At 40.1% G+C, this 26,600-nt stretch overlaps 2 protein-coding genes across 4 annotated transcripts; both read left to right on the forward strand.

Annotated features, from left to right (window-relative positions):
• The first annotated feature begins 204 nt into the window (after positions 1-204).
• setdb1b (SET domain bifurcated histone lysine methyltransferase 1b) lies at positions 205-13,657 on the forward strand. Of its 3 annotated transcripts, none has more exons than XM_044359710.1 (25): positions 205-335; positions 1,979-2,182; positions 3,258-3,424; positions 3,525-3,568; positions 4,319-4,445; positions 4,534-4,704; positions 4,865-5,066; positions 5,156-5,229; positions 5,410-5,600; positions 5,772-5,901; positions 6,007-6,250; positions 6,591-6,704; positions 6,856-7,162; positions 7,282-7,543; positions 8,262-8,352; positions 8,437-8,553; positions 8,750-8,916; positions 9,073-9,315; positions 9,456-9,626; positions 10,742-10,872; positions 11,059-11,078; positions 11,188-11,309; positions 11,402-11,658; positions 11,762-11,850; positions 12,882-13,657. In XM_044359710.1, the coding sequence occupies exons 1-25, from the start codon at positions 319-321 to the stop codon at positions 12,997-12,999; spliced, it is 3,780 nt and encodes a 1,259-aa protein (XP_044215645.1). In that variant the 5' UTR covers positions 205-318; the 3' UTR covers positions 13,000-13,657. The 3 variants fall into 3 exon arrangements, with proteins under 3 accessions (XP_044215645.1, XP_044215647.1, XP_044215646.1); XM_044359712.1 differs by having other exon boundaries at positions 9,073-9,297; XM_044359711.1 differs by lacking the exon at positions 205-335 and adding an exon at positions 1,153-1,184.
• Positions 13,658-13,805: 148 nt separating this feature from the next.
• LOC122988099 (meiotic recombination protein REC8 homolog) lies at positions 13,806-26,404 on the forward strand. Its single transcript, XM_044360260.1, has 17 exons — positions 13,806-14,287; positions 16,693-16,761; positions 16,855-16,997; positions 17,107-17,182; positions 17,268-17,388; positions 18,347-18,446; positions 20,228-20,295; positions 20,386-20,464; positions 20,580-20,673; positions 20,759-20,936; positions 22,050-22,254; positions 24,297-24,484; positions 24,593-24,635; positions 24,961-25,045; positions 25,134-25,217; positions 25,339-25,448; positions 25,922-26,404. Exons 1-17 carry the CDS (start codon positions 14,232-14,234, stop codon positions 26,020-26,022), a joined length of 1,800 nt encoding a protein of 599 aa, XP_044216195.1. The 5' UTR covers positions 13,806-14,231; the 3' UTR covers positions 26,023-26,404.
• The last annotated feature ends 196 nt before the right edge of the window (positions 26,405-26,600 follow it).

Below are 26,600 nucleotides of genomic sequence, written 5' to 3' on the forward strand. Positions count from 1 at the left end.
CTAATTATGTTTTATGATGTGATAACCCTGAGATTAAGGTCTGGTTAGGTTTATGCACGAAAAAAACACTTGGTTAGGGTTACAAAAAGATCATGGTTTGGGTTAAAATGACTACTCTCGCGAGATCTTCTGCGGTTCTAGGGTTATCATCTAGATACTAGCCGGGCATGGGTGTGCGGGGTTTCCGTCTCACGGGCCCTACCAGCGCAGATAACACCGCCCACTTCGAATACCCCGGGAAGCAAAGCAAGCATGCACTTCTAAATGTAGCTAGCAGGTAGCTTTAGCTGGCTAACGGTATATTTACGAGCACAGAGGATGGAAAGCAGCGAGGGGTGAGTGTTGGGTGCTTTCGCTTTGTGAAGTTTTATTTGCACCGTCTGACGCCTCTTTTAGAGCAACACTGGAGAGCACAGTGCGGTTTGTTTTCCAGCCACCTGCATCAGTCAGACTGTAGATGAGACATTGTGCATGCTAATGCTAGGCTAACGAGCTAGCCCACTCTCACTTGCATGAAGCCTCAGATAGTCATCTTTTGGTCAGTGCCTTGTTTTAAAGTGTCAGTGGAGTTATTGTGGCTCGGGTTAGCTGGTACTCTATCAGCTGAGACGGATACAGGATAATATCCAGATAACTTCACGTGATTTTGGCTTTCACGGTACCCCTTGTTGTGCTAACCAGTAACACTCCAATTCAAACTGGCAGCTTCATTATATTTATATTTACATGAATTAATGGTTATATATGAACCCGCCAATAGCTGTGTTGAGCCAGCTTCTTATATTCTTGCAACTGCTTATTTAGTCGGGACAGTGATTTCCATCAGCTGCTGTGTGAGTGGTTCGTAAACAAAGCAAACATCAACATACTGAGAAGAGGGATTCAGAGGTTCACACACATTTGCCCCCCTGTCCAAAGGTTAACTGCAGCCCAACTCCACAGTAGGTGCAGACTATCTACTGTGGAGTTTGCATGCATTATTAATGCTTTTGAATGTAGTGCTTTCTGATTCAGGTGGAATCAGAAATCACTTGGCTTCCCGAAAAAACGTGCAGTTGAATCAAGTTGACATATGATGAAGGATGCACTAATGTTTATTGTTTATTCGAGGAGCTGATACCAAAACCGACAGATATTAACTTGCATTTCTTATGGGTCTTTGCAGCCATGCACATGCATAACAGGTCAGCCTTCTCAGCAGGGTCACAACTAGGGTTGAGCAATATGATGTGAGTCATTATTATGATCATAAAGGACAGGTTCACAATTTTTCATGTCTGTCTTAAAACAACAGTCAAAATAGTTGGCGATTAATCAACTAGTTGTTGCAGCTCTAAAACATATCACAATGTTGCAAATGTATTCTCATTATGTATTTATTAAAATATTTTTTTAATGAATTGTTGATTATGTGATTGGTTGATTAGTTGATACAAATTCCAATAATAAAGACTGTTTATTTATGTGCTTATTCATCTATTTATAAGTGTGGTGAACACTCTCACTTGCCAATGATAATTTATTTACAATAACAGGAAAGAGGAAAACAAGCCAATACTCACAGTTAAGGATCTTTATCCAGTGAATGTTTGGTACTCATACTCTCTGAGTTGTGGAGGCTCAATGATCAATTTAAGATCAAATCATTTATTGATTTGCTAAACGAAAATGAGTATTTTCCATTATGTGTTTTTAAAAAAATGATTGTTATACGTTTACTCTGTCGCTCATGTGACTGTTGCATTAAGTGACATGCTGGCAGGAACAATAAATAAATAAATAAAATGCCAAATATTGGCAATAAATGTGGGACTGATAAAATATTTAATTTTAAAACTGACAAATGCCCTGCTGTGCAAAATTGGTGTTTGACATCATCAGTCTTTTTATCTGACATTTGTCGTCATACAACATTGTTTATAAGAATTATGCATAGATATTTAAAATTATGTTCATGTTTTCCCTTTTCTCTCCTCAGAATGGAGGTGGAGGGCTGGGACTCCAGTCTGGAGGAAGAACTGGGCATTTCTCTGGACGAGCTGAAGAAGTGGATTGAAGAGGCCGTGGAGAAGAGTGAGATTGTGCAGAGGAAAAAGGCTCAGCTGACACAGCTGAAGGAATGGGTAGAGCAGAAAGAGGAGGAGGAGGCAATGACAGAGACTCTCCTAACTGACGCCAACCAGTAAGTAAATACAAAAGGCATCCGGTCCTGTATTAGTAACCAAAGTCTGTTTCTTATTTATGGGTGTGTTTTATCTAATGTATTGCACCTTAGTGAAGAATAAGCCCACAATCTTATATTTGAGTTTTGATGATTTTATTACATCTTACTGATTGTTAGCATGGATAATGTTGCAACTTTTTATTGTGCCACCTATTTGTGAATGTTCACACACACATACATGCCTGATGTATCAAATCAATACATAACAGTGTTCAAAACCTGCTGTGTATTATTTGATGGCACTTCCAGTGAACTTCGGAGAAGTCTACAGCACAGATGGTAGTTTTTGATTGTTGCGTGGAAGCCAGCTGTTTATTGGAAGCAGCCTGTGCATGATACAATGTTGACGGAGTGGAGGAGCAGATCAACATTTCTCCGATGAGCGTTATAAATGTCAGCCAAAATAAACACTGTAACAAGCTGACACAGGTTTTCCAACAAACACATGGAGCTGAGCATTTACTGCACACAGCATTCAACACATGTGGCTCTGCTAGCACTACACATGATTACAAATTCGAGTTCAACTTTGTAATTTGTGCAGAATAACACGTCATCTGTACGATGAAATGCTTAAGATGAGGCTCAAAATAGTACTGCAGGCAAAAGTAATTATACGAATCGTTGCAGCTCTAATTGTGGGTGTAATGTGTGGCAGAGGGATGTGTAGTACAACAGCGATACACCGATCTAACTTTTCCCTCTCCTGATACTGATTTCACACTTCAACTCAGGTTATCAGTCTATACAAAGGACCAGTCCAGTGCTAGTGCTGTTTTCTATTGTGTGGAACTGATTGCAATCATTTTTATAGAAGGTAACCTGAGGCGGATTGCTGTGGCACTAAAGACCTGCTGTGACTGAATCGATGTAGTGCAAACTCAATTTTATACATTGATGAAGAAACTGTATTTAATGGGATCTGTCACATTATGGGAGATAACCGATCCACTTAATAAAGTCAGCATCAACTTGATATTGATCCACTGGACCGGATTACAGGCTGAGATCTTTCCTCTCTCCTCTTCCTCAGGTCCATATTGGAGTGCGAGAAGCTCGTGAAGGCAACCTACCATAGGAACGGCCTTGTCTATCGGGAGAGCAGCTCAGAGGATGAAGGGGGCGTTGGAGGGGTGCTGTCCTCCGAGGTCATTGAGATAGATGACGACGACGACGATGATGTCATTGCTGTCGGTTGTTGTAAGTTATACTCCTTTCTTATGAGAACATTTTAATGTTGCTGTGAAATGAAAACAGTCAAGTTATTAGTGACCTGTTTCTCTTCTTCACAATGTTTCAGTGGTTCCTCCCAAGAAGACTGTCACTCCTGTCAAAGATCCAGCGGTGAGAGCAACAGATTTTCATTATATCATTCTGCATTTCTACAGCGTAACTTTACCACTTAATGTTGTAGTGGGTTGTTTGATTTAAGGGAGTTTAGATGTATTATTGTTGTTGTGTTCTACTAAAATGCTCTCTGAGCTTGGCTTAGATCTTTTTTTTGACAATATTACTGCCAGTATCTAAAATACAGAAACTAAAAAAGAGATTGTCTACCATGAATTATGCAGTCTCTGAAAACACTGTTGTTTTACCTTTTGCTAGTAGCACCTATCTTGGATCATATACCCAAAGTTTGCTTTGAGATATTACAATATGCATCATAAAGACAAACAAATGTTTAGATTAGCTTGGATTCAGCTTTATTTTCATTGCACATAATGCACAAAATACAGTTTAGTATCTAACCATACAGTCCAAACAGTAGAAGAAGTGCATAGAGATAGATAAACAAATAAATAGAATGAACAATAAACCAGTGGTGTAGTGAAAGAAAGAAGGGATGTAACTGTGATAACACAAAATTGACCACATAGCACAGTTGTAAAAATGTGACAATTGAGCCATTAATCATATAATGTTCACAAATATTTTGAGAATACCGAAGTAGACCATTGACACACATCATTTCCTTAAACTTTGTCAAAATCTAGTTTTTTAGCATCCAAGATATTTTGCCTGAGGGGGACGACAGGACTTATGCACTGTTCCTGTGTATGCAGATGATGATGTTCTGTTTATATATCATGACAGCTAAAAGAGACATCCACAGCTCTACAGAAAACCTCCCAGCAGGTACAAAAATTGGTCCAAATGGTCAGTAAGACTTCACCAGGTGCACCGCTGCTCAGATCTCCAGCACAACCTCCAGCCCAGTCAGGTGAGCACACACACACTCACTCTTTACCTGTGTGAAAATATGGTAAATTTGATACTAAAAGTGCATGTGTTGCCCATCTTTCCTCTAGGTGTTCACGCTTCAGTACCAGCAGTGTTTGTATCCCAGGTTCCATCTCAGTCGATGACCCAGCCGAACCCGAAAATGAAAGAGGATGAGCTCAGAGTCGGGATGAGCATTCTGGGAAAGAAACGTACCAAGATCTGGCACAGAGGCACCCTTGTTGCCATTAATCCTGTCGGTGTGTTACCACAACATTTATTTCTTTTAAAGTGATGTTAAACATTCAAGGTTTTATGTTTCCTGTAGCTTCATAATTTTTTATCATTATTTAACATATTTATTTTATGCTTCCTGCTCTGCTTTGTCGTTAATACTGCACATCCTCTGCCCATATTCAGGAAACGGTATCTACAAGTATAAAGTAAAGTTTGATAAAGGCAAAAGTCTGCTCTCTGGAAATCACGTGGCTTTCGACTATAACCCCACACTGGAGAGTCTTTATGTCGGGGCCCGTGTAGTCGCCAAGTACAAGGATGGTAACCTGGTGTGGCTCTATGCTGGAATAGTAGCAGAGATGCCCAACAACAAGAACCGAATGAGGTGGGAGGACAAAGAGTAATAAAACTAAAGGTGGGGATATGCTGACTCCTGCTGTTCCTTGGTTAATGTCCTCCTTGTGTGTGTCTCAGGTTTCTGATCTTCTTCGATGATGGCTATGCCTCATATGTGACACTACCTGAGCTCTACCCTGTATGTCGACCACGTAAGAGCCCATTTTTTTGTCTTCCCCTCCTCTCTTGTAATCTGTAAGATCCAGTAAATTCTACTGATAATCCAGTTTTAGAATTATTTGTTTAAATGCTTCCTATGTTAATTTTAGATTAGAAAAAGAGCTGATTCATTTCACTGATCAATAAGAGTGAGATTATTCTTGTTTTCACAGTAAAGCATACTTGGGAGGACATAGAGGATGCGTCATGTCGAGACTTCATCGAGGAGTACATCACTGCCTATCCTAGCAGACCTATGGTGCTCCTAAAACTCGGCCAGATCATCAAAACAGAGTGGGAGGGAACCTGGTGGAAGAGCAAAGTGGAGGAAGTGGACAGCAGCTTGGTCAAGATCCTCTTTTTGGTACGTCTGCATCAGAATTGAGATTAAAAAATATTCACGTTCATCTGGTTTGACAGCTCTCTGTTAAAAGCATCCTCATTAATTTAGTCAAAAAAAAAAGTTATGAATAGTTGTTGACTTGAACAGCAGATGACAGAAAGTAACTTCCTTGTTGTGTTTGGTGTTGATCAGGATGATAAGAGGAGTGAGTGGATCTATAGAGGCTCCACCAGGTTGGAGCCAATGTTCAACCTGAAGATGACCACCGCCAACACCCAGGAGAAGAAGCTCGCTGGCCAGCAGAGGACACGGCCTAACATGGGTAACATATATGTACACACAGTACTGTTTTCACCATGTCACTGTTAGACTGTCACTGCATTAATTTAAAAATTCACTAATTTAACTTCTCAATTCCAATCTCAAGGTGCACTGAGGAGTAAAGGCCCAGTAGTTCAGTACACCAGTGATGGACATGTTGGAGCCTCTCCTGTCACATCACAGCAGACCCCATCCGGCCAGCCTATACAGACACCACAACCTCAACAGCCGCCACAGCCTCCACAGCTCCAACAAACCGCTCAGCCTGCACGGCCTCCACAAACTACACAGTCGCCACAAACTCTGCAACCTTCTCAAACTCTGCAGCCTCCACAGCCTCCACGTATCGAGTGAGTGATCCTTACTCAACATCTAGCTGATCCAACTAAAGGCATCTTGCTTAAAGGTGTATTCAGCTGAAGCTGAGGAAGAATTTAATTTTTCTGATATTACAATTTCAAGCACAAAATCAACCAAGGTAAGATCAGGATCTTATCATCGTCATATGCCAATATGGCAGTAGACATCGCCCAACTGTAGTTTCTACATTTATTTGTTTATTACGATGTTGAAAGAAATTAGATAATCAGATTTACTGAGGTTTAACTTCATTAAATCTTGCAGATTTAACCAGTTTTTGAGACTTATGATGTTGACTGAATGTCCTTTTCTCTCCTTGTGGTCTTTAAGCAATAAACATCAGATGGCAAAGAAGAGTACTTCTCCATTTGTCCCTGGAGTGGGAGGCACTCATGCCTCCAAAGTCATGCAGTCTCTTTCCTCCAGTCCCAGCAACCTGCCTGGGTGAGTCTGCCTTACTGTTTGACCTAATAAGTTGTTATTTGGACAGCACGTTTGGACACAAGATAACACAGAGCACAATCACATTAGAAAGAAGGAAATTGTAACTTTTCTCTCTCTTTTTTCTCTTTTTCTTTTTTTTATCAATCCACAGTGCAAGAATTTTAAATACCCCAAATAGTGCAACCGTCACTTTCACACAGCCGTTTCAGAGACAGTTGCCCTCTCTGGCTCCTACCCCGCCTCCTCCTGTGGCCCACGCTATGGCCACCATCCCACATCAGCCCTCATACCGTGCCCCAACAGACCGCATCTTTTACCTGGCACACACGTGTCAACCCGCTTGTCTGAATCGTGTCCGACCAGCAAAATCAGACATGCACCGAGGAAAGAACCCCCTCCTCACACCTTTACTGTACGATTTTAGACGCATGACGGGACGACGCAAAGTCAACCGCAAGGTGAACAATAGGGGGAGGAGAGAAATAATTTTGTTTCTCCCTAACCATAAAATAGATAGATTTCTTGCTTTTATTTGATTTTCTTATAACATCTCTTCACTTGTCTTTTCGCCCCTCAGATGACCTTCCATGTGATCTACAAGGCTCCTTGCGGGCTTTGCCTGCGTAACATGTCAGAGATCCAGCACTACCTCTTCCAGACACGCTGTGACTTTATATTCTTAGAAATGTTCTGTCTAGACCCCTACGTGCTTGTGGACCGGCCCTTCCAGCCACAGAGGCCCTTCTATTATATTCCAGACATCACTCGGGGAAAGGAGGACATCCCACTTTCCTGCGTCAATGAAATTGATTCCACCCCGCCTCCTAAAGTAGCCTACAGTAAGGATAACATTAAGATGATAATAAAGAAGAGATCCATTTAGGCGTATGCCATGATCAATCTCCGTGATATTTCTGCTTTTTGAGATTGTCACTCTTCTTTTTGCCATGTTAATAGTCGTGTATGGAAGAATGGTCTATGCCCCAGAAAATGTCAGAAGTTGTCAAACTAGGCGAGAGAGGGCAAAAAAGTAGACACATTTGTCTTTTTATTGATACATAATGAGGTTTTCTAGATGCTACGTCATTGTCTTACACTGTTTACATTCCCAGTGCCCCATGTCTAACAGGTCAGGCCATCATCGGACTGATATTGTGTAGTTTGATGCCGACATTAATCTGTTCTCTAGTGAGTAGATAAATACATGCAGTATATGCTTATAGTGAACCCAGTTACCTCCCAGTAACAATGTTGATTATTGAAGAGCGTGAATGAGAAAAAAAGCTGTAGTATCCATTTGTTCCAATTTGACTTCCTAATTGTTCCTCAATCCCTGTTTAATTGGTTTTATAATTAGTGTTATTTGTTTATCTTGCTTTTGAGTTTTACGAGCCTTCAGCTTCCCACTTCACCTGCAGGTGTTTCTGTGTAAAAAAAGTAATAATATGAATCTATAAAGAACGATGACCTGCCTTTAGTTGCACCTTCCTACTTTCAAAAGTCATTCCAGTAAGTGATTGCAGAGAAACTGATAGATTTTCTTCTCTGCTCTTAAAGGTAAAGAGCGTATTCCTGAAGATGGGGTATTCATCAACACCAGTCCAGACTTCCTGGTTGGGTGTGAGTGCACTGACGGCTGCCGAGACAAGTTAGTAAAATCATTTTTTTCATATTATTGTTAATATTCTGAAGTATGTCTTTGTGCTTTAACCTCTTTGTGTCTTAATTACAGGTCCAAATGCTCTTGCCACCAGCTGACCCTTCAGGCAACGGGTTGTACACCGGGGGCACAGATCAACCCAAACGCAGGATATTTGCACAAACGATTAGAGGAGTGCCTGCCCACAGGGTCAGACATATGTACACACATCCCACACCAAAACACTTCCCACTTGAGGTGTACTCTACAGAAAAACTAACTCGCTGTCACCCCTCATAACCTCATAAGAAGATAATTACTGTTGAATAAAACAGCTAATTTGACTGTCTTGTCTCAGAGGCCGTTATCTCTCCTTCTCTCTGCCCTCTCTCCCACTCTCATTCAGGATCTACGAATGTAATAAGCGCTGCAAATGTTCTCAGATGTGCACCAATAAGCTGGTGCAGCACGGCCTGCAGGTGCGTCTCCAGCTCTTCAAGACCCAGAACAAAGGCTGGGGCATCCGCTGCCTAGATGACGTGGCCAAGGGCTCTTTTGTATGCATCTACGCTGGTGAGGAAGGGGACTTCATGGTTTTACAAGTGCATGGGTGATGAAATCAGGCACACATTTAGACATCTTTATCAGTTTATACATTACATTGCTACTGCAGGTGACTTGATTGCAAGCTAACTAGTTCCTTTCCCTGTTTTCCTCCCACTTAACCAGGTAAAATCTTGACAGACGACTTTGCTGACAAAGAAGGCCTAGAGATGGGCGATGAATATTTTGCTAACCTGGACCATATAGAGAGTGTGGAGAACTTCAAGGAGGGTTATGAGAGCGAGGCTCACTGTTCGGACAGCGAGGGGAGTGGTGTGGACATGACCAGGATAAAAATCCAACCTTCCGCCTTAGTATCATCTAACCCTGTGGGCCGACCACCCAAGAAGGGTGAGTCCAAGTCCAGTGGTGAGAGATTAAAGCAGTCCTTAATAGTCCTGGTTAGATTTGCAGCAGTGTTTGTTGCCTTTATTCTAGCTTACATTATTCCTGCTCATTCTCTATATGATGGTTCACCGTTTTTTTTGTTTTTTTTTTTCCTTTCACAGCTCAAAGCCCAAGCTCATCAGGGGACAGCAATGACGATGACGACAAAGACTCTAAGAGTGAAGATGAAAGTGACAGTTCAGACGACACGTTTGTGAAGGATAACTATTACAGCTCCAGCTCCGTGTGGAGGAGTTACACCACACGTGGTCAGGTTAAAGGCAACAAGGAAGGTGAGCAGGTGGCATCTTTAGGAGCAATAATGACTGGGGGTATGCTCAAAACGGACTAGTTCTTAATAACGTGACCACGTCAGAAGGCAATATTATCTGAACGGCCAAACTCGAAGGCGGGGTGAAAAGCCTGCTGTCATAGAGATGTGATAATAGTTTAAATATGGGGATAACAGTGCGCATTTTCACATAGTATCTCCTGGAAGGAATTCACAGTGTTGAACTTTTTTGGACACGTGACAAATAGTTGGGTAAAAATTGAAAAAAGAGCGAGGGCTTGAGAGAGATCAGACTCCTCTGACTTTCTTACGTTCACACATCTGGCCAATCACTGCATGAAGTGGATGTGACTGTCAGATTGACAGTTTCAGAAAGTTTAGAGGCAGCCACCCATATTTTCATGGGGTAGCAGCTATAAAACTGTCTAACAAGCACTTGATGACTTTATTGATAGGAAGAGACAGTCAGTGTTCACTGTTTTTATTTAAAGGAGTTTAGAAGGACCTATAGTCAAGTCAATTTTATTTATATAGCCTAAAATCTCAAATTTGCCAAAAAGGGATTTACAATCTGTGTAGATTTTGACACCCTCTACTTTTAGACTCCCAGTTCAGATAAGGGAAAACTCCCAAAAGAAACCCTTAAACAGGGAAAAAAGGAAGAAAGAAAATAGTATGTACAGAGTGGACAGAAACAACTATAGTAAATTTACACTATGGAGTTATGACCTACTCAAAGAGCAGGAAAGATCTATAGTATCCACATATGACTTAGTTGTAGTCGTAGTGTTAGATGTGTGTTAGTTAGTGATTAATACCAGTATATGTGATCCATCAATGCTGAATAAAAGCCACTTGTGAATGTGAGTATGAATGCCAGAGTGTCCAACTTTGTGTCTTTTAGGTTACATTTTAGAGCTGAAGGGCATACCTTGACATTGCACTTTATCTTTCTCAGACACACCTGCCCTATTATGTAGAAATGTTTAAGCTGTTCGCCATTGACTGCCTTTAAAACAGTGACAGTGTTTTCTCAATATTCATTTTCAGTGTCCAGAGGTCAGTTTGGAAGATAATTTTTTGTCTTTTCACACACTTCTCTACTTCCTGCCCCAGGGAGTCAAGATAGTAAAGATGGATTGAGTGCGTCGGCCAGAGGAACTGATGATGAAAAGCCACCGTCCATGCCAGAGGAGACGGGGAAGAGCAAAGTGGCCTCATGGCTCACCAGCCAGGGACTGAAGAAGGTGAGTAAAGAGAAGCTAGAAGCAAGAATAATGTTTCATAAGAGCGAGCTCTGTGTTTTAAATGTAAGGGATATATCACAGGGTTTCACAAATATTTTTTAAAATGATAGTATAATAAATAAATCATTTTTAGAAAGATTTAAAATCAACATGCTCATCAGCTTCCTTTTCTGTTTTCCATCACAGGAATCTGGAGACAGCAAGAGGTGTGTTGGAATTGCTCATTTTGTGGATTTAACAATAATTAGCAAACTCAGTGATCAATCCTAATACCTGCTGTTGATGATTTTAATAATTTTGTTTTGTTTCTTTTAGTCATGTGAAGTCAGAGACGACAGGGAAGAAGCAGGATGTGATGACGCTCTCTGACAGTGACGATGTTCAGACCATCAGCTCCGGATCTGAAGACAACAAGGAGAAAGAGAAAGTCCCCCAGGGTAAGAGGGAGAAATGTGAACATACTTCATGACCACATGCTTTTAACTGTTTTCACTTTTCATTCCTGTCTTTCTTGCTCGCTCTGGCTCAGGTGTGACTAAAAAGCAGGTAGCAGTGAAATCCACACGCGGCATCGCTCTGAAGAACAGTCATGGCATGATGGTAAAAACAGGTCAGCCTGGAGGCGGGGGAGGGCAGGGGGGTCAGGGAGGAAAATCAGGGCAGCAGGGACAGACCGGAGCAGGTGGAGACAACGCTCCCAAAAACACCCGTCAGTTCTTTGATGGCGAGGAGTCCTGCTACATTATTGATGCCAAGTTGGAAGGCAACCTTGGACGTTACCTTAATGTAAGTCTGTTATTTAAAAAAAAAAAGCTTTAAAGTCACTTAAATTCCCTTCCTGTGTATTTTTTTCTTACAATGTCATCTCTGTCTCCTCTCTTTATTACAGCACAGCTGTAGTCCTAACCTTTTCGTCCAGAACGTGTTTGTGGACACACATGACTTGCGGTTCCCCTGGGTGGCATTCTTTGCCAGCAAGTGAGTTTGCAACGAATCTTATGTTTGTGACAGAAACTGTAATGTTTTTGTCAAACTCAGGAGCCACAAGAGGAAAGATTTTAGGCTTTAGTGGGTGTTCAGACCAAAAATTTTACAAAAGGCAAGAGGCTCCTTTGGTGTTTATTCAAGAGAGAGACAATGAGATGTGAGTCAGTAACAGATCCATGAGTTTGAAGGCTTATTAGATGCCAAAACACTGCACATAGATTTATAATGCTATGGGAGGAGGATTTACAACTCTGAACTCTGGAAAGTTATCACTGTAACTGTTTATCAATTGTTTCAGTGATCGCCAGGTGAATAGTTGAATTAGGGCACTGACGCTACCAGTAGTGTTTGATATTGTGTATTTGATTGGCAAATCTCTGAACAACTGAATATGCGTCAGGTGCATCAGAGGAAAGTGCAATTTGAAAACAATGAGAAACTCCCACACACTGTCCTGTCTATTCTGTCTGTCACAGCTGATGAAAGTTGAACAGACTGATATGTTGTGAACTAATAAATATTCCAGCAGTAAGCAGGACAGTGTGCAGGGGCTTTTCTTTATGTATTTGACTCTTCAGCACTGAGCAAGCCTTGAGCCGGGTCAAACTTTTTGCAGGACTGCGTATTTTTGGCCGTCGCCTTCTGTATTTGCAACCTTTATGCATCAAAGCAGCGGCCTCTTTAAAATGAACATGGTCGAGGTGTTTTTTCACACAGAGCTGTTGTCTGTCTGAACACAGCCATAGGGGGCAGTCCTGTGTCATCTTTATGCTCTCTAGTGGGTTTTATACATCTGGCGTTTTATCTACTGTTTTAGAGGTTTGTATTAATATAAACAGTCTCCATCAGTAGAAATGTCCTCAGACAAAGAGCCATTTGCTGATTCACAAAACCAAATAATCTGATAAACAGAAGAAGAAAAACATTAATATACTAATTAATGCACACTATCTTGTTATTTGTATGTATGTAGTGTTAAAGTCTTATCCTGCTCTGACCTGCCTGCTTGTGTCCTTGTACAGGCGGATCCGGGCCGGCACAGAGCTCACCTGGGACTACAACTACGAGGTGGGCAGTGTGGAGGGCAAAGTGCTGCTCTGCTGCTGTGGATCCACTGAGTGCAGAGGAAGACTGCTGTGATCTGTTGGACTTCACTCCGTCTACTTAATCTATAGGAAACTTAAAGGTGTAGTGTGTAGGATTTAGTGGCGTCTGGCAGTGAGGTTGTCGTTTGCAACCAACTGAATACCCGTCCCCTCACTCTCCCCTTCCAAGCGTGTAGGAGAACCTACAGTGGCTGCAAAACTCGTGAAAAATGTGAAAGGCCCTCTCTAGAGCCAGTGTTTGGTTTGTCCATTCTGGGCTACTGTAACAGAAACAGAAACATGGCGGTGCAACATGGCGGCCTCCGTGGAAGGGGATCTGCTCCCTATGTAGATATAAAGGGCTCATTCTGAGGTAACAAAAACAGAACAATTCTTATTTTCAGGTGATTATACACTAATTAAAACATAAGAATATTATATTGCATATTTCTGAAAAGTCCGTTCCACTAGATGCCACTAAATTCTGCACACTGCACCTTTTAAAAAAAAACAAAACAAAACAAAACAAAAAAAAACCTTCAACACTGTAATTTTGTGTTTATGTTGTTGTTTTTTTTAAGTTGATCAGTGAATTTTGTTACAGCTATTTTGTTGCCGTTATTTTATATGAATGTGTTTCCTGATTTGTCTCATTTTATCCATGTGTTTCTTTACATCTGAATAAAAAAATTCATTTTCTTTAATGAACCATAGCTCCAGTATGTTCTCTTTTGTATACTGTAGGCCTTAAAAAAAGACAAATATGGTACAACTTCGAGGTGAAAAAGTTTAATTTTTATGGAAAAGACTAAAATAACAACCGTGTATGGAAAATATACACACTCACAAATACATTATTAATGTATGAACAATTTTCACCAACGTACTGACAGGATATTTCCTGTTGAATGTCACCAGTGTCACCATTTAGATTTAGATTATCCTAATCCAGATGTTTTATGAGACATGCCGTCGCTGTTTAAAGTTCTCATTTGTCTCCGAAGTGATTTACAGCTTGAAAATTACTTCGATATTATTATCTTGAGCTCTAATTGGTCAGCAGATGCAAAAATTAAATTATTTAAATTGATTTCTAGCTTCTTGGTTTCTTGCATGGAGCTAACGGGAGAATTAAATTTTCATTTGCTAACTGGGATTGACCAATCATTGTCCAGCTAAAACATAAATATCACAACCATCAAAGCGGCTCAGACTTCATCTCAGCCTCCATCACACTGAAACAGAAACTGTCGCGTTTCTACTGATTTACTGAAAGATTTGCTGAAAATGTTTTATTACCCCGCAGTGTTGAAGCGTCACACGGGATGTTTTTCTACAATCTGGTGAGTTAAAAATCTTTCTCTATTTTACTTCGACTTATCACAGTGGAGCGACTCTACAGTGACCATTTTGTAGATTAATTAGAGTTTTAATTCGCCACTGGCACCGTGAAAATGATGAATTCGTGAAAACTGCTATTCGAGCTTTTTCTGAGACTTCCTCCAAGAAACTTCACTTTTTTGGAAAACTATACAGACATTAAAATTCATATTAACACCTAAATCATCTCTTTGTGTGCATACAACCCTTAAATATACATTCAGGATCAGTAAACAGTTCAATTTCATGCCCTGTAATTATCCCTGGTATTAAATAAAGCCGTTAAACAACTTAATATCCGGTGGGGTTGTAAGGTGCAGTGTATATTTTAGAGATTTTGTTCCTTTTGGAAAAAATGTTCAGCTTGTACAACCGACGCACATTTTTTTTCCTTTGTAAATCTTTAATATATTGAATGTTTTCTGCAGATTAAACTCAGGTTCTCCGCCATTTTGGTGCACAGAGAACAGGTGGATCAGTGGGAAAGTTCACACACATCTGTTAATGTAAACAGTAACCAAAACATCAAGTCTGAGTGTTTGAAGTGCTGCTGACAAAAGACAACAGCTTTGAAGATGAGGTGAAGGTCAAAGGTTACGTGAAGACAAAAAAAAAAAAGGCACATAAGCCTTGGTGCACATGTGACATTAAAGTGAAGACACTTTATGACTTGATGTGTTTCTTTGATCAATGTTTAAACTTGTGAATGGACTGATAGAAGCACTTACACTCACCTTTTACATAATATGTGCCTTTGTGGTTTTGGACATTGTTGGCCAGTGACAGATCGGCTCATTTGTATTTTTTGCTTATCTTTATGTGTGTAAATTAATTGTACAGTATAAAACAGAATTGAATACACCTCTGGTCAATATCACTAAAATGTTAAGTAATTACAAATCCTGTCCATTAATACAATTTCTTTGTTTTTAGACAATTGCCAAGAAGACTGAAACCATTTGAAAAATAAGTTTGACTAATTTAACTATAGTGAAGGATCCATATTTAAGAACGGATAGCAACAAAAGTCAGCACACCCTTCATTAGTGAGACTCCATTACTTTTTAGTATTTTGTGTGTCGTCTTTATTTTTGATGGCAGAGTCGAACCTCCTGGGCAGGGATGATACCAGTCTCTGTATCTCCTAACCACTGCTGCAACTGTGTTTTGGCTTCTGTTCAGTAGCCGACTGATGGTCTTGTACCTTCTCCATCTTCATGCAGTCTCAACATCTGTTTTTTTTACTTGTTCATTCAATTCCTCAACATGTGGAGCCATGTAGCATTAGACACAACCCAGGTCAAAACTGAGAAAGTTGTGGTGTTCACAGGTTTTTTTTTTTATAACTTTGTTCAGGCAATTCATCTTAATTGGAAGTCACAAGTTTAATCATTTTTGTTACATTGATTTTGTACTTTGAGGCCTTTTTTTTCAGTTAAGTCTATCTAACCTGTTTGCTTTTAATTACAAATAAGATCAAATATCCTACACTTCACTCTAAAAATACTACAATTATTGTAAGATGATACAATTTTGAATCATTTAACATTTTAGTGATATTGCACAGGGTCGTACCGTATACTGTATATGTGTACTTTTGTTTGCAAACTCGCTTTTCATCAAATTGCTCATTGAAGGACGGATTAAATATTTTGAGATGAGTTAAACTTTCACCAAGTAAGTTTATCAAAGCAATGTTTCAGAAGTTATTTTTTTCTATATTTGGCTCTTTTTAGTCAGTGTAGTGATTTAAAGCACAAATGATGAAAAGTTACTACAATGTGAAGAATAAACTACTAGATTATTAGAGATCAGAATCATGAAACAGCTTTTTAGAGAGACATTAGCAAATGTATCAGTGTTGAACAGTGTGAACACAGTGATAAAAGTCAAAAAGTGTACTTCAGTGCTTGTTAATAACATTTTCAAGACTGTGTGCAACCCGTTTGGAAGCCGGTATGAGTAATGAAATATACCAACAGACTGTAAGATCACTGTGACTGTTTTCAATTGTCAATCATTGGAGGGTCATAACCAGAATTATAAGACGTGTAAAAAAAACAACCTCAAATGGCCTGTTCGTAAACAAAACATAAACAAAAAATGTTGCATTATTATGAGAGCATTTTTACATCCATGTGGTTTATTTTTCTGTTGGATCTCTGCTCAGTTAGAAAGCTTATTGTCTCCAGTTGTAAAACAGCGAGTTACAAGCCACCATAACTTACAGTAAACAGTAATTAGCAAACAGTTATAATTGCCAGTTTAGTCTGAGAGATTGTAGTTTATTTAATCCCCCCTTTCTCTTTTTGTTTTTATCCTGACGAATAAAAAACACCAAACTAGATTGTGTTTTTAACCATTTCAGGCTGGTTGCTACAAAAGGCATCAGAGTTCCTCGCCGGGATTTCCTCAAAGTCAACGTTAAAAGCACCTGGTGAGGAGTTATTTAAGTCATTTTCACATATTTACTTCACAACTGGCTGAACTGTGAGCAGTCCACGTTAATATAAAACAAATGCCCGTACAGTGATGACATCATGAACTACGTGCTGGAGCAGGTCCCACCGCCTGCGCCTGGTCTCCCGCGACCTCGCTTCTCCCTCTACCTCTCCTCCCAGCTCCAGTATGGCGTCATTGTTGTGTACCACCGACAGTGTGCTATTCTCCTGGGTAAGAAATCATGAACAGGTCAGAGGAGAGAGAGACTTGCTGAGACAGGTGCGCTGTTCCTCTGTGTTATCTAACATCAGAGGGGGGTCGACCTTTTGTGTCCTTCCAGAGGAACTTCAGTCCATTATTGGCCAGCTGTTGAAACAGAGGACCTCCCAGAAAATTGATATAGATGATCACAGCAGGTGAGTCCAGGTGCTCCTCATTCACGTTTGCCTGCATTTCCAAACAGAAAATAACACCTGCTACTTGTTGCTTGTTGTCTCTCAGACAAGCTCTGCTCTTCCCGGATGCTCTGTGTCTCCTGGAAGAGGCAGAAGGAGCTCCAGACCCCTTATTCGGAGTGATGTCCATGCAGGGCGCCGTGCCCAGTCCCACTACACTGATACAGGTACCCAAATAACCATGTAAGGAAATGAACACATAGCAGAAGTCTGTAGATGAAGGTAAAGATATAAATCATAAGAAGCAGTGCTTATCTAAATGTAATGAAATGAAATAAGACGAGGCATATTTAGAATGTAAAAGCAACACAAGACAATATAAAAAGACATTTAAATACAATTAAAAAGTGTTAAATTGGAAATAAAAGTGAAAGTTAAAATAGAATAAGACAGATAAAACAGCAGTATAAGATATTAATCAAAAGCCTCAGATTTGATTTAAAAAAAGGCAGCAGCAAAGTACAGAAAAGTCTTCAGCCTTGATTTACTGAGCATTGCAGCAGACCTGCAGTTTTCTGGGAGTTTGTTCCAGATATGTGGAGCATAAAAACTGAGTGCTGCTTCTTCATGTTTATTTTTGACTCTGGGGACAGAAAGCAGACGTGTCCCAGACGACCTGAGAGGTCTGGATGCTTCATAACGTAGCAGAAAGTCAGAAATTGGCCCTGAACCACTCAGTGCTTTATAAACCAACAGTAATCATTTTTTCGACAGACAGGAAGCCGGTGTAAAGATCTGTGAACTGGAGTGATGTGATCCACTTTCTTGGTCTTAGTGAGGACTCGAGCAGCAGCGTTCTGAATCAACTGCAGCTGTCTGATCGATTTTTTTAAGGAGACCTTTAAAAACACTGTTACAGTAGTCGAGTTTACTGAAGATAAATGCATGGAAAAGTTTTTCCAAATCCTGCTGAGACATAAATCCTTTAATCCTTGATATATTCTCAAGGTGATAGTAGGCTGACTTTTCTGTAATGTGGCTGTTGAAATTCAGGTCTGAGTCCTTGACTGCACCAAGAGTTCTGGCTTGGTTTGTGGTTTTTAACATTATCAGATGAAGCTGGGCGCTGACTATTAATCATTCGCATAACAAATAAGTGTCTTCTGGCTGTTCTTTGTCTCTCAGATGGGGCAGGAATATCTGAGAGAAACCTCTGCTGAACTCTCTGAACCGACTGCTCCGACCGCTGCGGCTGCTGCTGCTGCTGCTGCAGCACTAGAGAGCGGTAGGATGACTTCATGTGATGGCATCAAAATAATGATCTCTTCAGGGCAGTGGGTCATTGCAGCAGCAGAAAACAAGATGTACTCTGAATGCAAAAATAGAAAAGAAATTCTTGAAACGGTGACTCAGTTACATGATTAACTGTCAGAAAAATGACTAAATTGAATAAAATGTCATTCAAACGGGCTTGAAAATAAAAGTTAGATTATTACATCACTTGAGAAATATGACATATCTTGAACTAAAGACACAATAATATAATACAAGTATAATAAGGAGACTTTAATAAGTAAAGGAAATGCACATCCAGCTGATCATTACGTCTGAAGCATCACAGCTGCAGAAAGCAGGAGCAGTTAATAAACATCTACCTGTTATAATGTTTCAAGTAAAACTGATTGAGATCAACAGAAATGGTCAGACCACAGTGTTATACGGTTACATGTGTAGTGGATTGTTATTCAGAATGTGTTCATTTGTCCGTTAGCTCTATGATAGTTTGTAAATGTTTGTTTGTGACAAGCTGATCTGTCTCATTGTTAGAAGCTGAAGATTAAATTATTCTTTCATTTGTTTTGCTGGCAAACATGTCAAATACAGTAAACATGAATCTGTGCAATAACTTCAAGTGTTACGTTATTTGCAGTGGTGGAAGAAGTGTTGAGATCTTTTACTTAAGTAAAAGTAGCAATACTACAGTATAAAAATACTCTATTACAAGTAAAAGTTCTGCATTCTGCATTTTACTTAAGTAAGAAGTATTACCAACAAAATGTACATAAAGTATCAAAAGTACTCATGCAAAATTGGCTTTATTCAGATTGTTGTATTTATGATATACAGACATTATTTGACTATTTTTACTGATGCATTTACATGTAAGCGACATAGGAGCTCATTTCTATACTGTTTGGTAGTTTTTTTCTATAACAGTGCATCATATTTTTTAAGCTCATGATATGTATTACATGGAAAGTCTTTATCTGAAAAGTAACTAAAGCTCCTAAATAAATGTAGTGTAGTAAAAAGTACATTATATCCTAGCATTTCCTCCTAGCATAAAATAGAAACACTTAAGTCAAGTACAAGTACCTCAAAATTGTACAATATTTGAGTAAATGTACTTAGTTACATTCCACAGTTGGCTATTTGTTCACAGTACTTTTACATGATGGAGTTTGAATATGTGTTGATTAACTTTGTGCGTACTTGATGCTGATACAGACGTCTTACCGTGTTGAACACAGCCTGATGATGTTTGAAATGCAAATGAAAGAATTTACATTCCAGTGAAAGAAAATATGCAGAATGCCGGCCATCCACATTATGTGATTATCACATATAATTAAAAAGTCAGCTGTGCGGCTTTACAATAACACACAGCCTAATCACAGCGTGTCCGGAGACGTACTGTATGTCAGGCTGTGTGCAGTGATACGTGCAGAAATGCCAACAGGTCACTGAGAAAGACAGAGCTCCGATTGTGCTAATCCAGGCAGAAATATGGAGCAGCACAGAGCGGAGAGAAACAGGTTGGGTCAGGTCAGAGCGGAGACAGCGCAGAGCCGACTGCCTTCGACAACACCCTCCTAATTGGCCGAGGCTGATGCCGCGGTGTCGGGAAGTGTTGTGTAGCTGGATTTCACTCAGCAGAAGAGAACACTTTAATTGTTGCTTGATGAGCCGTATCCTCGCCTGCTGGCTTCAGCAGCTTGTGTAGCTGTTAAAATACTATTGAGCCTTGTTATTAATGTCATTCATACTTTCTTTTTTGTTTGCCAGGCATAACCGCATCTCCAGACAGCATCACCCTGAGAGAGACAGAGCAAGTCGCTATCCCGGCTGCAGAGGTACGGCTGTCAAAAGAATCACATATAAAGACACGTTTGTCTTCAATTCCATCCATCTTTCTGTCCTCTCTTTCCTCTTCTCGATGCTAGTTTGAAGGTGTGGAGCTCGCTGATCATCATCCAGATACTATCGACTTCCTGTTGGCCCAAACGGATCACTTCCCAGAGGGTGAGTGGGAAAACTAAGGCCCCATTTCTTCTATTAGACAAAAGGGGTTTTAAGGAGAAAGGAAATTAGAAGAGATCATCATCGTTTTTTCTTCTTTTTAACCTTTTTCTAACAGGAGATTTAGAGACAGCAAGAGAAGAAGTGACGCGAGCAGAGCAAGAGACGGAGAGGGAAGGGAGAGAGGGAGAGCCGACAGGATCCACTATCGAGTAAATCATTCAGACTCATGCATGTGGACGCATCAGTTCGAACGCACGCTGATCCACCCTGACTGTGTGTTTCTAACTGTGTCAGGTTACAGCCTACTGCTCTCTCCAGTGAAGAAGCCATTGTGTTGCCTCAGGAAGAGCCAGGCTCGTCCGTGGAGAAGCCCGGACTCCCCACAGACCAGCTGACCCCTGTCTCCATGCCCGCTCTCCCCTCGCCACCATCTGTAGCAAAGGAACGCGTAAAAAGAAGTCTGGAGTTAGAGGTGCCGGCTTTTGTGTCTAAGAGACAAACTTCAGGAGGCTCCTTTGGTAGCTGAATGGTTACAGCAAATAACAACAACAACAACAACAACAACCAGATAATCACATCCTCCATTAGAGCCAATAAAAAATCTGTAAAGGGGACAATCTTCTATTAAAGTATCCTTTATAAAGGGGTTAAAGTTGTAACTAATGGCTTTAATGTTAATCATTTTTACTAATGTTTTATAAAGAAGCTATAAGTCATTAATAATTGTAGTTTATGGGGTGCTGGGTTGAGATAAATCCCTTTTTCTGGTGTTCATCCTCTCCCAGACGACACATGCATCGCAGGGAAATTAAAGTCACCTTAATAAAGAGTCTGTAGCTTCTCACTTTCTACTAAGCTGCCATATTTACAGTTATAAATGCTAATAAATGATTAATAAAAGGTTTTTTACAAAAATCCATCTAATCTGCTTTTGTAAATGTGAAGTTGTTTAAAAATGAATTTTGGTCCAGTTGCTTTCTTGGGCTTTCTTTATGTTTAAAAGAGCTTTTTGAAAAGCACATTGAGTTTACGCCTGTCATATGAAATGTGCTATATGAATAAATTTGACTTGACTTGAAAAAACAAAGCAAGTGTCGTGCTGGAGGAGGATAAACACTTATAAGTGATCTATAAAGCATTAATAAATCATTTACTCCATGGAGAACAGTGGCGAAAGGAAGGAAGCTGTGAAATGCAAAAAAAAAAGAAGAATTTAATATGCTCAATATCAAATTCTCTCACTTTAATAATAAGTGTCAGAGTAAATAATGTACTATCCATCATTAAAAGATTCAAGATTTAATTTATAAATAATAAAATAAAAAGTACAAAATAGGGGTCACACACCCAAATCAGTTAGATTGTTCCTTTTATTTAGTTTTCTTAAACTAACACAGGAGATTTTTTTCGTGCTTTGAACTTGGTAGGTTTTACGTTGTCTTTGTTAACCATTAATTAAACCTTTAGCTACAACTCATAAACCCTTTACGAGAGGGGTCTCATCACAAAATGGTATTCAGAATACATTTGACAGACTGGAGGAAAGTTCTTGGTAAATTTACTTACTCATCCCTGCCGTTCCCAGGATGTGCCTCCCCCAGAGGTGAAGATGAGGAGGCGGAGGAGAAAGAAGCAGCTGATCTTCTTCGACCCAGAGACGCAGCTCTCCCAGGAGGTGCTGCAGCAGCAGATCGACAACCCTCTGACTGAGACCACGCGTCCCCTCTTCCCTCTGCCGTCTTCTCACAGGAGGCTCCCCGCCGCTGAGCTCCTCAGCAACCCCTGCACCTGTCAGTAAAAGACCTGTAAAAAATACAATAATGCTCAATAAAACACCAGCTAAAGGTTATCAGTTACTCTGGCTGATATAGTCAGGTTGAAGCTGGGTGGAGCTGAGAATTATGTAATGTCACCAAACTCTCCTTATTTACTTTATAGACCCTATATTGGTCATTTATCTGTCTGAATTGTGTGTAAATTTATCTACTTTATCGTGCCCTCAAAAATTCCACAATGCTAACAATCCCACAACGTAATTTGCCACATTTTACACTTGTAATGAACATTTTGTGACTCCACAACTTACAGTGATGATGCAAAATGATGATAATTAGTAAGTGTCTAAAATCTCACTTTACGGCCCGCTATTGACTAAACTATTGAGCGTCTATTATCTAGGGAGTAGTGAATATGTGAATAGTGTGATTTCAGACACTGCTTATGTACTAATAACAACAGATCTTTTTCATAGAAGACATTTTGACATGTCACAGCAGGTAAAGCATATGTAATATATGTAAATATGTAAATAATAAAATTAAGGATCGCTGAATTCTATTTAGCTCCTTAAGTTTCAGGATCCTGATGTCATGCATGCTGGCTCGCTGTCACACGGTCATGACTCACTGGGACACTTAAATAGAACGGAGCCATCGTTAATGTTATTAAAAACAACTAATAAGTCCAAATGTCTACTGTGAAAAGGGCCTAAGATAACAGGTGCAGTAAAGCTAATAGGAGCGTCAGGGAAATGTCAGCCAAGCTGTCAAAGAAGGGCTTTAATCAGGCAACTTAAGTGAAAACACCTGCGTGGGGAGGGGGCAGTGGGTGTGCTGAGGCTCACATATCACATATCTTAGATTAGTAACTGTACATGTTAGGCTGAAGTAAAGAACAAACACATCTTTAAAGTCCAAACTCATATTTATTTGTGTAGAAGTATTAATTATCAGACTGGTAGAAGAATTTTGAAATCAGCACGTGTGTAATATCGTCAAATCAATCGTGATTACGTTATATAATTACCATAAACAAGTATAACCGTGGTTGAGAGGATTGACCTTCATTCCATGCTAGGACTATATCCCCGGCTCCTCCAGTCCGCATGCTGAAGTGTCTTTGGTCAAGATAGTGAAACCCAAAATGCTCCCAGTAGCTGCGCCATCGGTGTGTGAGTGTGTGAGTATGTGAGTGTGTGTGTGTGTGTGTGGGTGAGCATAGAAACATTGTGGGGCGCTTTGGACAGGAAGCGCCGTATCGCTGATGAGCAGGTTCAGTGTATGAACGTGTGTGAATGGGTGAATGTTGGCATGTATTGTAGAGCGCTTTGAGTGGTCGATAAGAATAGAAAAGCACTATATAAGTGCAGTCATTTACTATTAACCATTAAATACATTATAAAACATTTTAGGTAAAAATAGAAGTACGAGGACAGCTTTATCAGTGCAACTCGGTCCATTTAAACACCACCACAAAACTGGGACAGCAGTAATACATCATTTGACTCTTTCCTTTCTTATCACTCCTCCAAGCTAAACAGCTACAGATAATATATAAAGTCTTATGTTGTTCCTATAAAAGCACAAAAATTTGATTTTAAACTATGCAGTGTAGGGTATATAGTTACCATTCCTTTAATTATGTCCATGATTACAATAAACATCCTTAAGATAATCTACATTTCACTCTAATGTTGCTCTAAATTACAATCATCATTCCCACAAACATGAACAGCAGGTTTCCTGTTTTGTGCCATAAATCAGTTTTTGTCTTATGCTATAAATCAATCCAGCAGATTCCTGTGAGATCAAACCCAGTGGCACCAAATGTTAAATGTGAATGAAAAGACGCGGCTAATCTCATTATTTTTATTGATGCCGGTGCCTCTAAGTAATTGTAATAATTCATTGATGTAAAGTGAAACACATGTCATTTCAATTCTTCTTTTTCCCCCGACTTCTCATACTCATCCGCACCTGCTGCTATTTTCAAGGACGTGACTTGAGTAACCTTTTTAAAAATAAACCACAAATCTATTTTTTCCCCCCTGCAGTCTTGCCTGAAGAGGTGCAGTTTCTATGGAGACAGGCTGCGACTGTCACGCCTCTCTCTGGCTTGGACCTGCAGGTCGGGGAGAGAGGGCCCGAGTCCACAGACTCTGAGAAGGAAAGAGAGCGTGAGATGGTTGAGATGGCTGAGATGGCTGAAAGAGAGGAGAGACATGAGCTCAGCCCCAAGGAGGTGGGGAAGGGTGTTTGGTTTGGGAATATTTGTGGAGACATTTTGTACCAGGGGAGGACAGGAAATGTCACAAGATGAATAACTATCTGTGTCTGTGTGTGAATACAGGTCCCTAGAGACTTGGCAGAATCAGAGATGTTTGGTATTTCAGGTAAAAAAAACACAAGATTTCACCGATACATCAAAAATTTCACAACTCATGCCACATTTTGGATTTAAATCAGTTGGCTGGGGGCAGCTTGTTTGTGTTTACCTGAGGGGTGAAATTGTTGTCCTCAAAGTGTTTGTGCTGTACGTGCGTTCAGCATGAGTTTAAGTGGTTGGTTCCTTCACGGGAGGGCGGCTCAGGTCAGGGGTGGGGGTTAGGCATGTGTCACTTTTGGTTAAGGGTTAGGGCAAGCCTCCAGAGAATGAATATAAGTGAACGCAGTGTCTTCAAACGTCTGCTGAACCAGAGTGTGTGTGTGTTTGTCAAGGCCATGATTCATTGATACTGGAAGGCTCCGACCAAAGGGAGGGGTCTCGAGAGATTTCCCCCATATACACATCAGAGAGAGAAGGGTAAGTAATAAATAAAGATATATAGAGTGACTATATGAGTGTGGTCATGTTTACAAGCACGTGTGTGTGTGTGTGTGTGTGTTGGCAGGTCCACTGTCTCCAGATCCACACTGCAGGACATCCCAGAGGTGATGGAGGACATGCAGGGGAGAATGTTAGCAGAGTCTCCGGGGTAATGACAGTGCAAGTCTGCATTTTACCTGAAATATTAGAAACTCAAGAGTTTGTTTTATGTGATCTTTGCATTTGTTTTGGTGCGCAAACAGGAATACATTACTCGTGTGTGTCTCTAGGTTGATGCCGGTGTTGGCTGAGCACGAAGTAGCACCTGTGCTGTTTCAGTCTCTTCTGCCGCCAGACGCCGACCGCAGAGCTGTCAGCAACATTTTTCACAAGCTTCTGGGTGAGGGCATCAATTTCAGTAATCATCAAATCTTCCCATTACTCGTGTGTTGAAATTGTGGTCATGTTGCAGCATCAGCGCCAAAGGAAACTCTTTAATCAATATGTGGTTGGTGAGTTATGAGATCTGACTTTCAGTTTAGAAAAAAAGTCTGAGTCAGGGCTTTGAAAGTACCAAATGGTGTCACTAGTGGAAGCTTTAATAATGGGAGGGAGGTGGGAAGAAGATGAGTGATATTGTTGGTGTCTGCAACACTTGGACTTGGACAACACACTGGAGGATAATGTACAACAGTTCATAGAAAAATAATACAATTTCAAAAAAAAAGATAATTTACCCAATTTTAATATGAGCTTATTTTTCATGCCACCAAACTCAACTGTCAGTTTGTTTGATTTTAAGTGTATGGCTTTTAAAATGTTCTATGTATGTGTGTCTTTTGTGTGTGTGTGTGTGTGTGTGTGTGTGTGTAGAGATTTTATCAGCCAGGAAGGTGCGTGTGGAGCAGGACATGCCTTATGGGGACATCTTGATATTACCTGGACCGAACGATGAAGAGGTGCATCTGACTTAGTGACATGAACTCAGTCACTCAGGTCCCCATAAACCACCAAAACAAACATTACTGTTCAGCCTGAAAGAGGATTATTTGGTTGTTTCAAACAGTGTCACACAAATGAAATAGTGGTTCATAAGATTTGCTGTTGTCTTGTTGACATGTTTAAAATTTAATAATTTAATAAGATTTTAAAACGTTTTACCTGATGTTTATATGCCATAAAATTTCCAAAAGCATGGTTTTACATCATCGGTCCATTTATGATATGTTGTATCAACTATATGGCATTTCAGATAAATATTTTAACAGTTTTTATTGTTATATTTTTTCATACTTTTAATGACCTCACTTCATGTTTTTCTGTGCTGAAAGAGACAGTGATGTGTCCCTTTTAAAGAACTACAAAATAAACATTTTATGATGATCTCTGTCAGTTATTTCTGTAAAGAAAGCATGCACTGTATATTGAAAAGTATCTGTGCTATGCAGTGGAGGACAGGTGTGGCAAAACATATTGCAGGGGTTAAGGAGGTGCAAGGAGGAGAGTAAGTAAGTTGAGTGAAACTGGATCTCTCTCCCCTCCTCCTCCTCCG

Source organism: Thunnus albacares, chromosome 8 (genome assembly GCF_914725855.1).
Source record: "Thunnus albacares chromosome 8, fThuAlb1.1, whole genome shotgun sequence".
In the NCBI taxonomy this organism is placed as follows: Eukaryota; Metazoa; Chordata; class Actinopteri; order Scombriformes; family Scombridae; genus Thunnus; species Thunnus albacares.

Coding starts and splice junctions, on each gene's coding strand:
- LOC122988099 (XM_044360260.1), top strand. CDS start 14,232: ATGTTTTATTACCCCGCAGTGTTGAAGCGTCACACGGGATGTTTTTCT. Junction 18,447..20,227: donor TGCTGCAGCACTAGAGAGCG/GTAGGATGACTT, acceptor TTTGTTTGCCAG/GCATAACCGCATCTCCAGAC. Junction 20,465..20,579: donor AACGGATCACTTCCCAGAGG/GTGAGTGGGAAA, acceptor TTTTTCTAACAG/GAGATTTAGAGACAGCAAGA.
- setdb1b (XM_044359710.1), top strand. Junction 9,316..9,455: donor GGGTGAGTCCAAGTCCAGTG/GTGAGAGATTAA, acceptor TTCCTTTCACAG/CTCAAAGCCCAAGCTCATCA. Junction 11,079..11,187: donor GAATCTGGAGACAGCAAGAG/GTGTGTTGGAAT, acceptor TGTTTCTTTTAG/TCATGTGAAGTCAGAGACGA.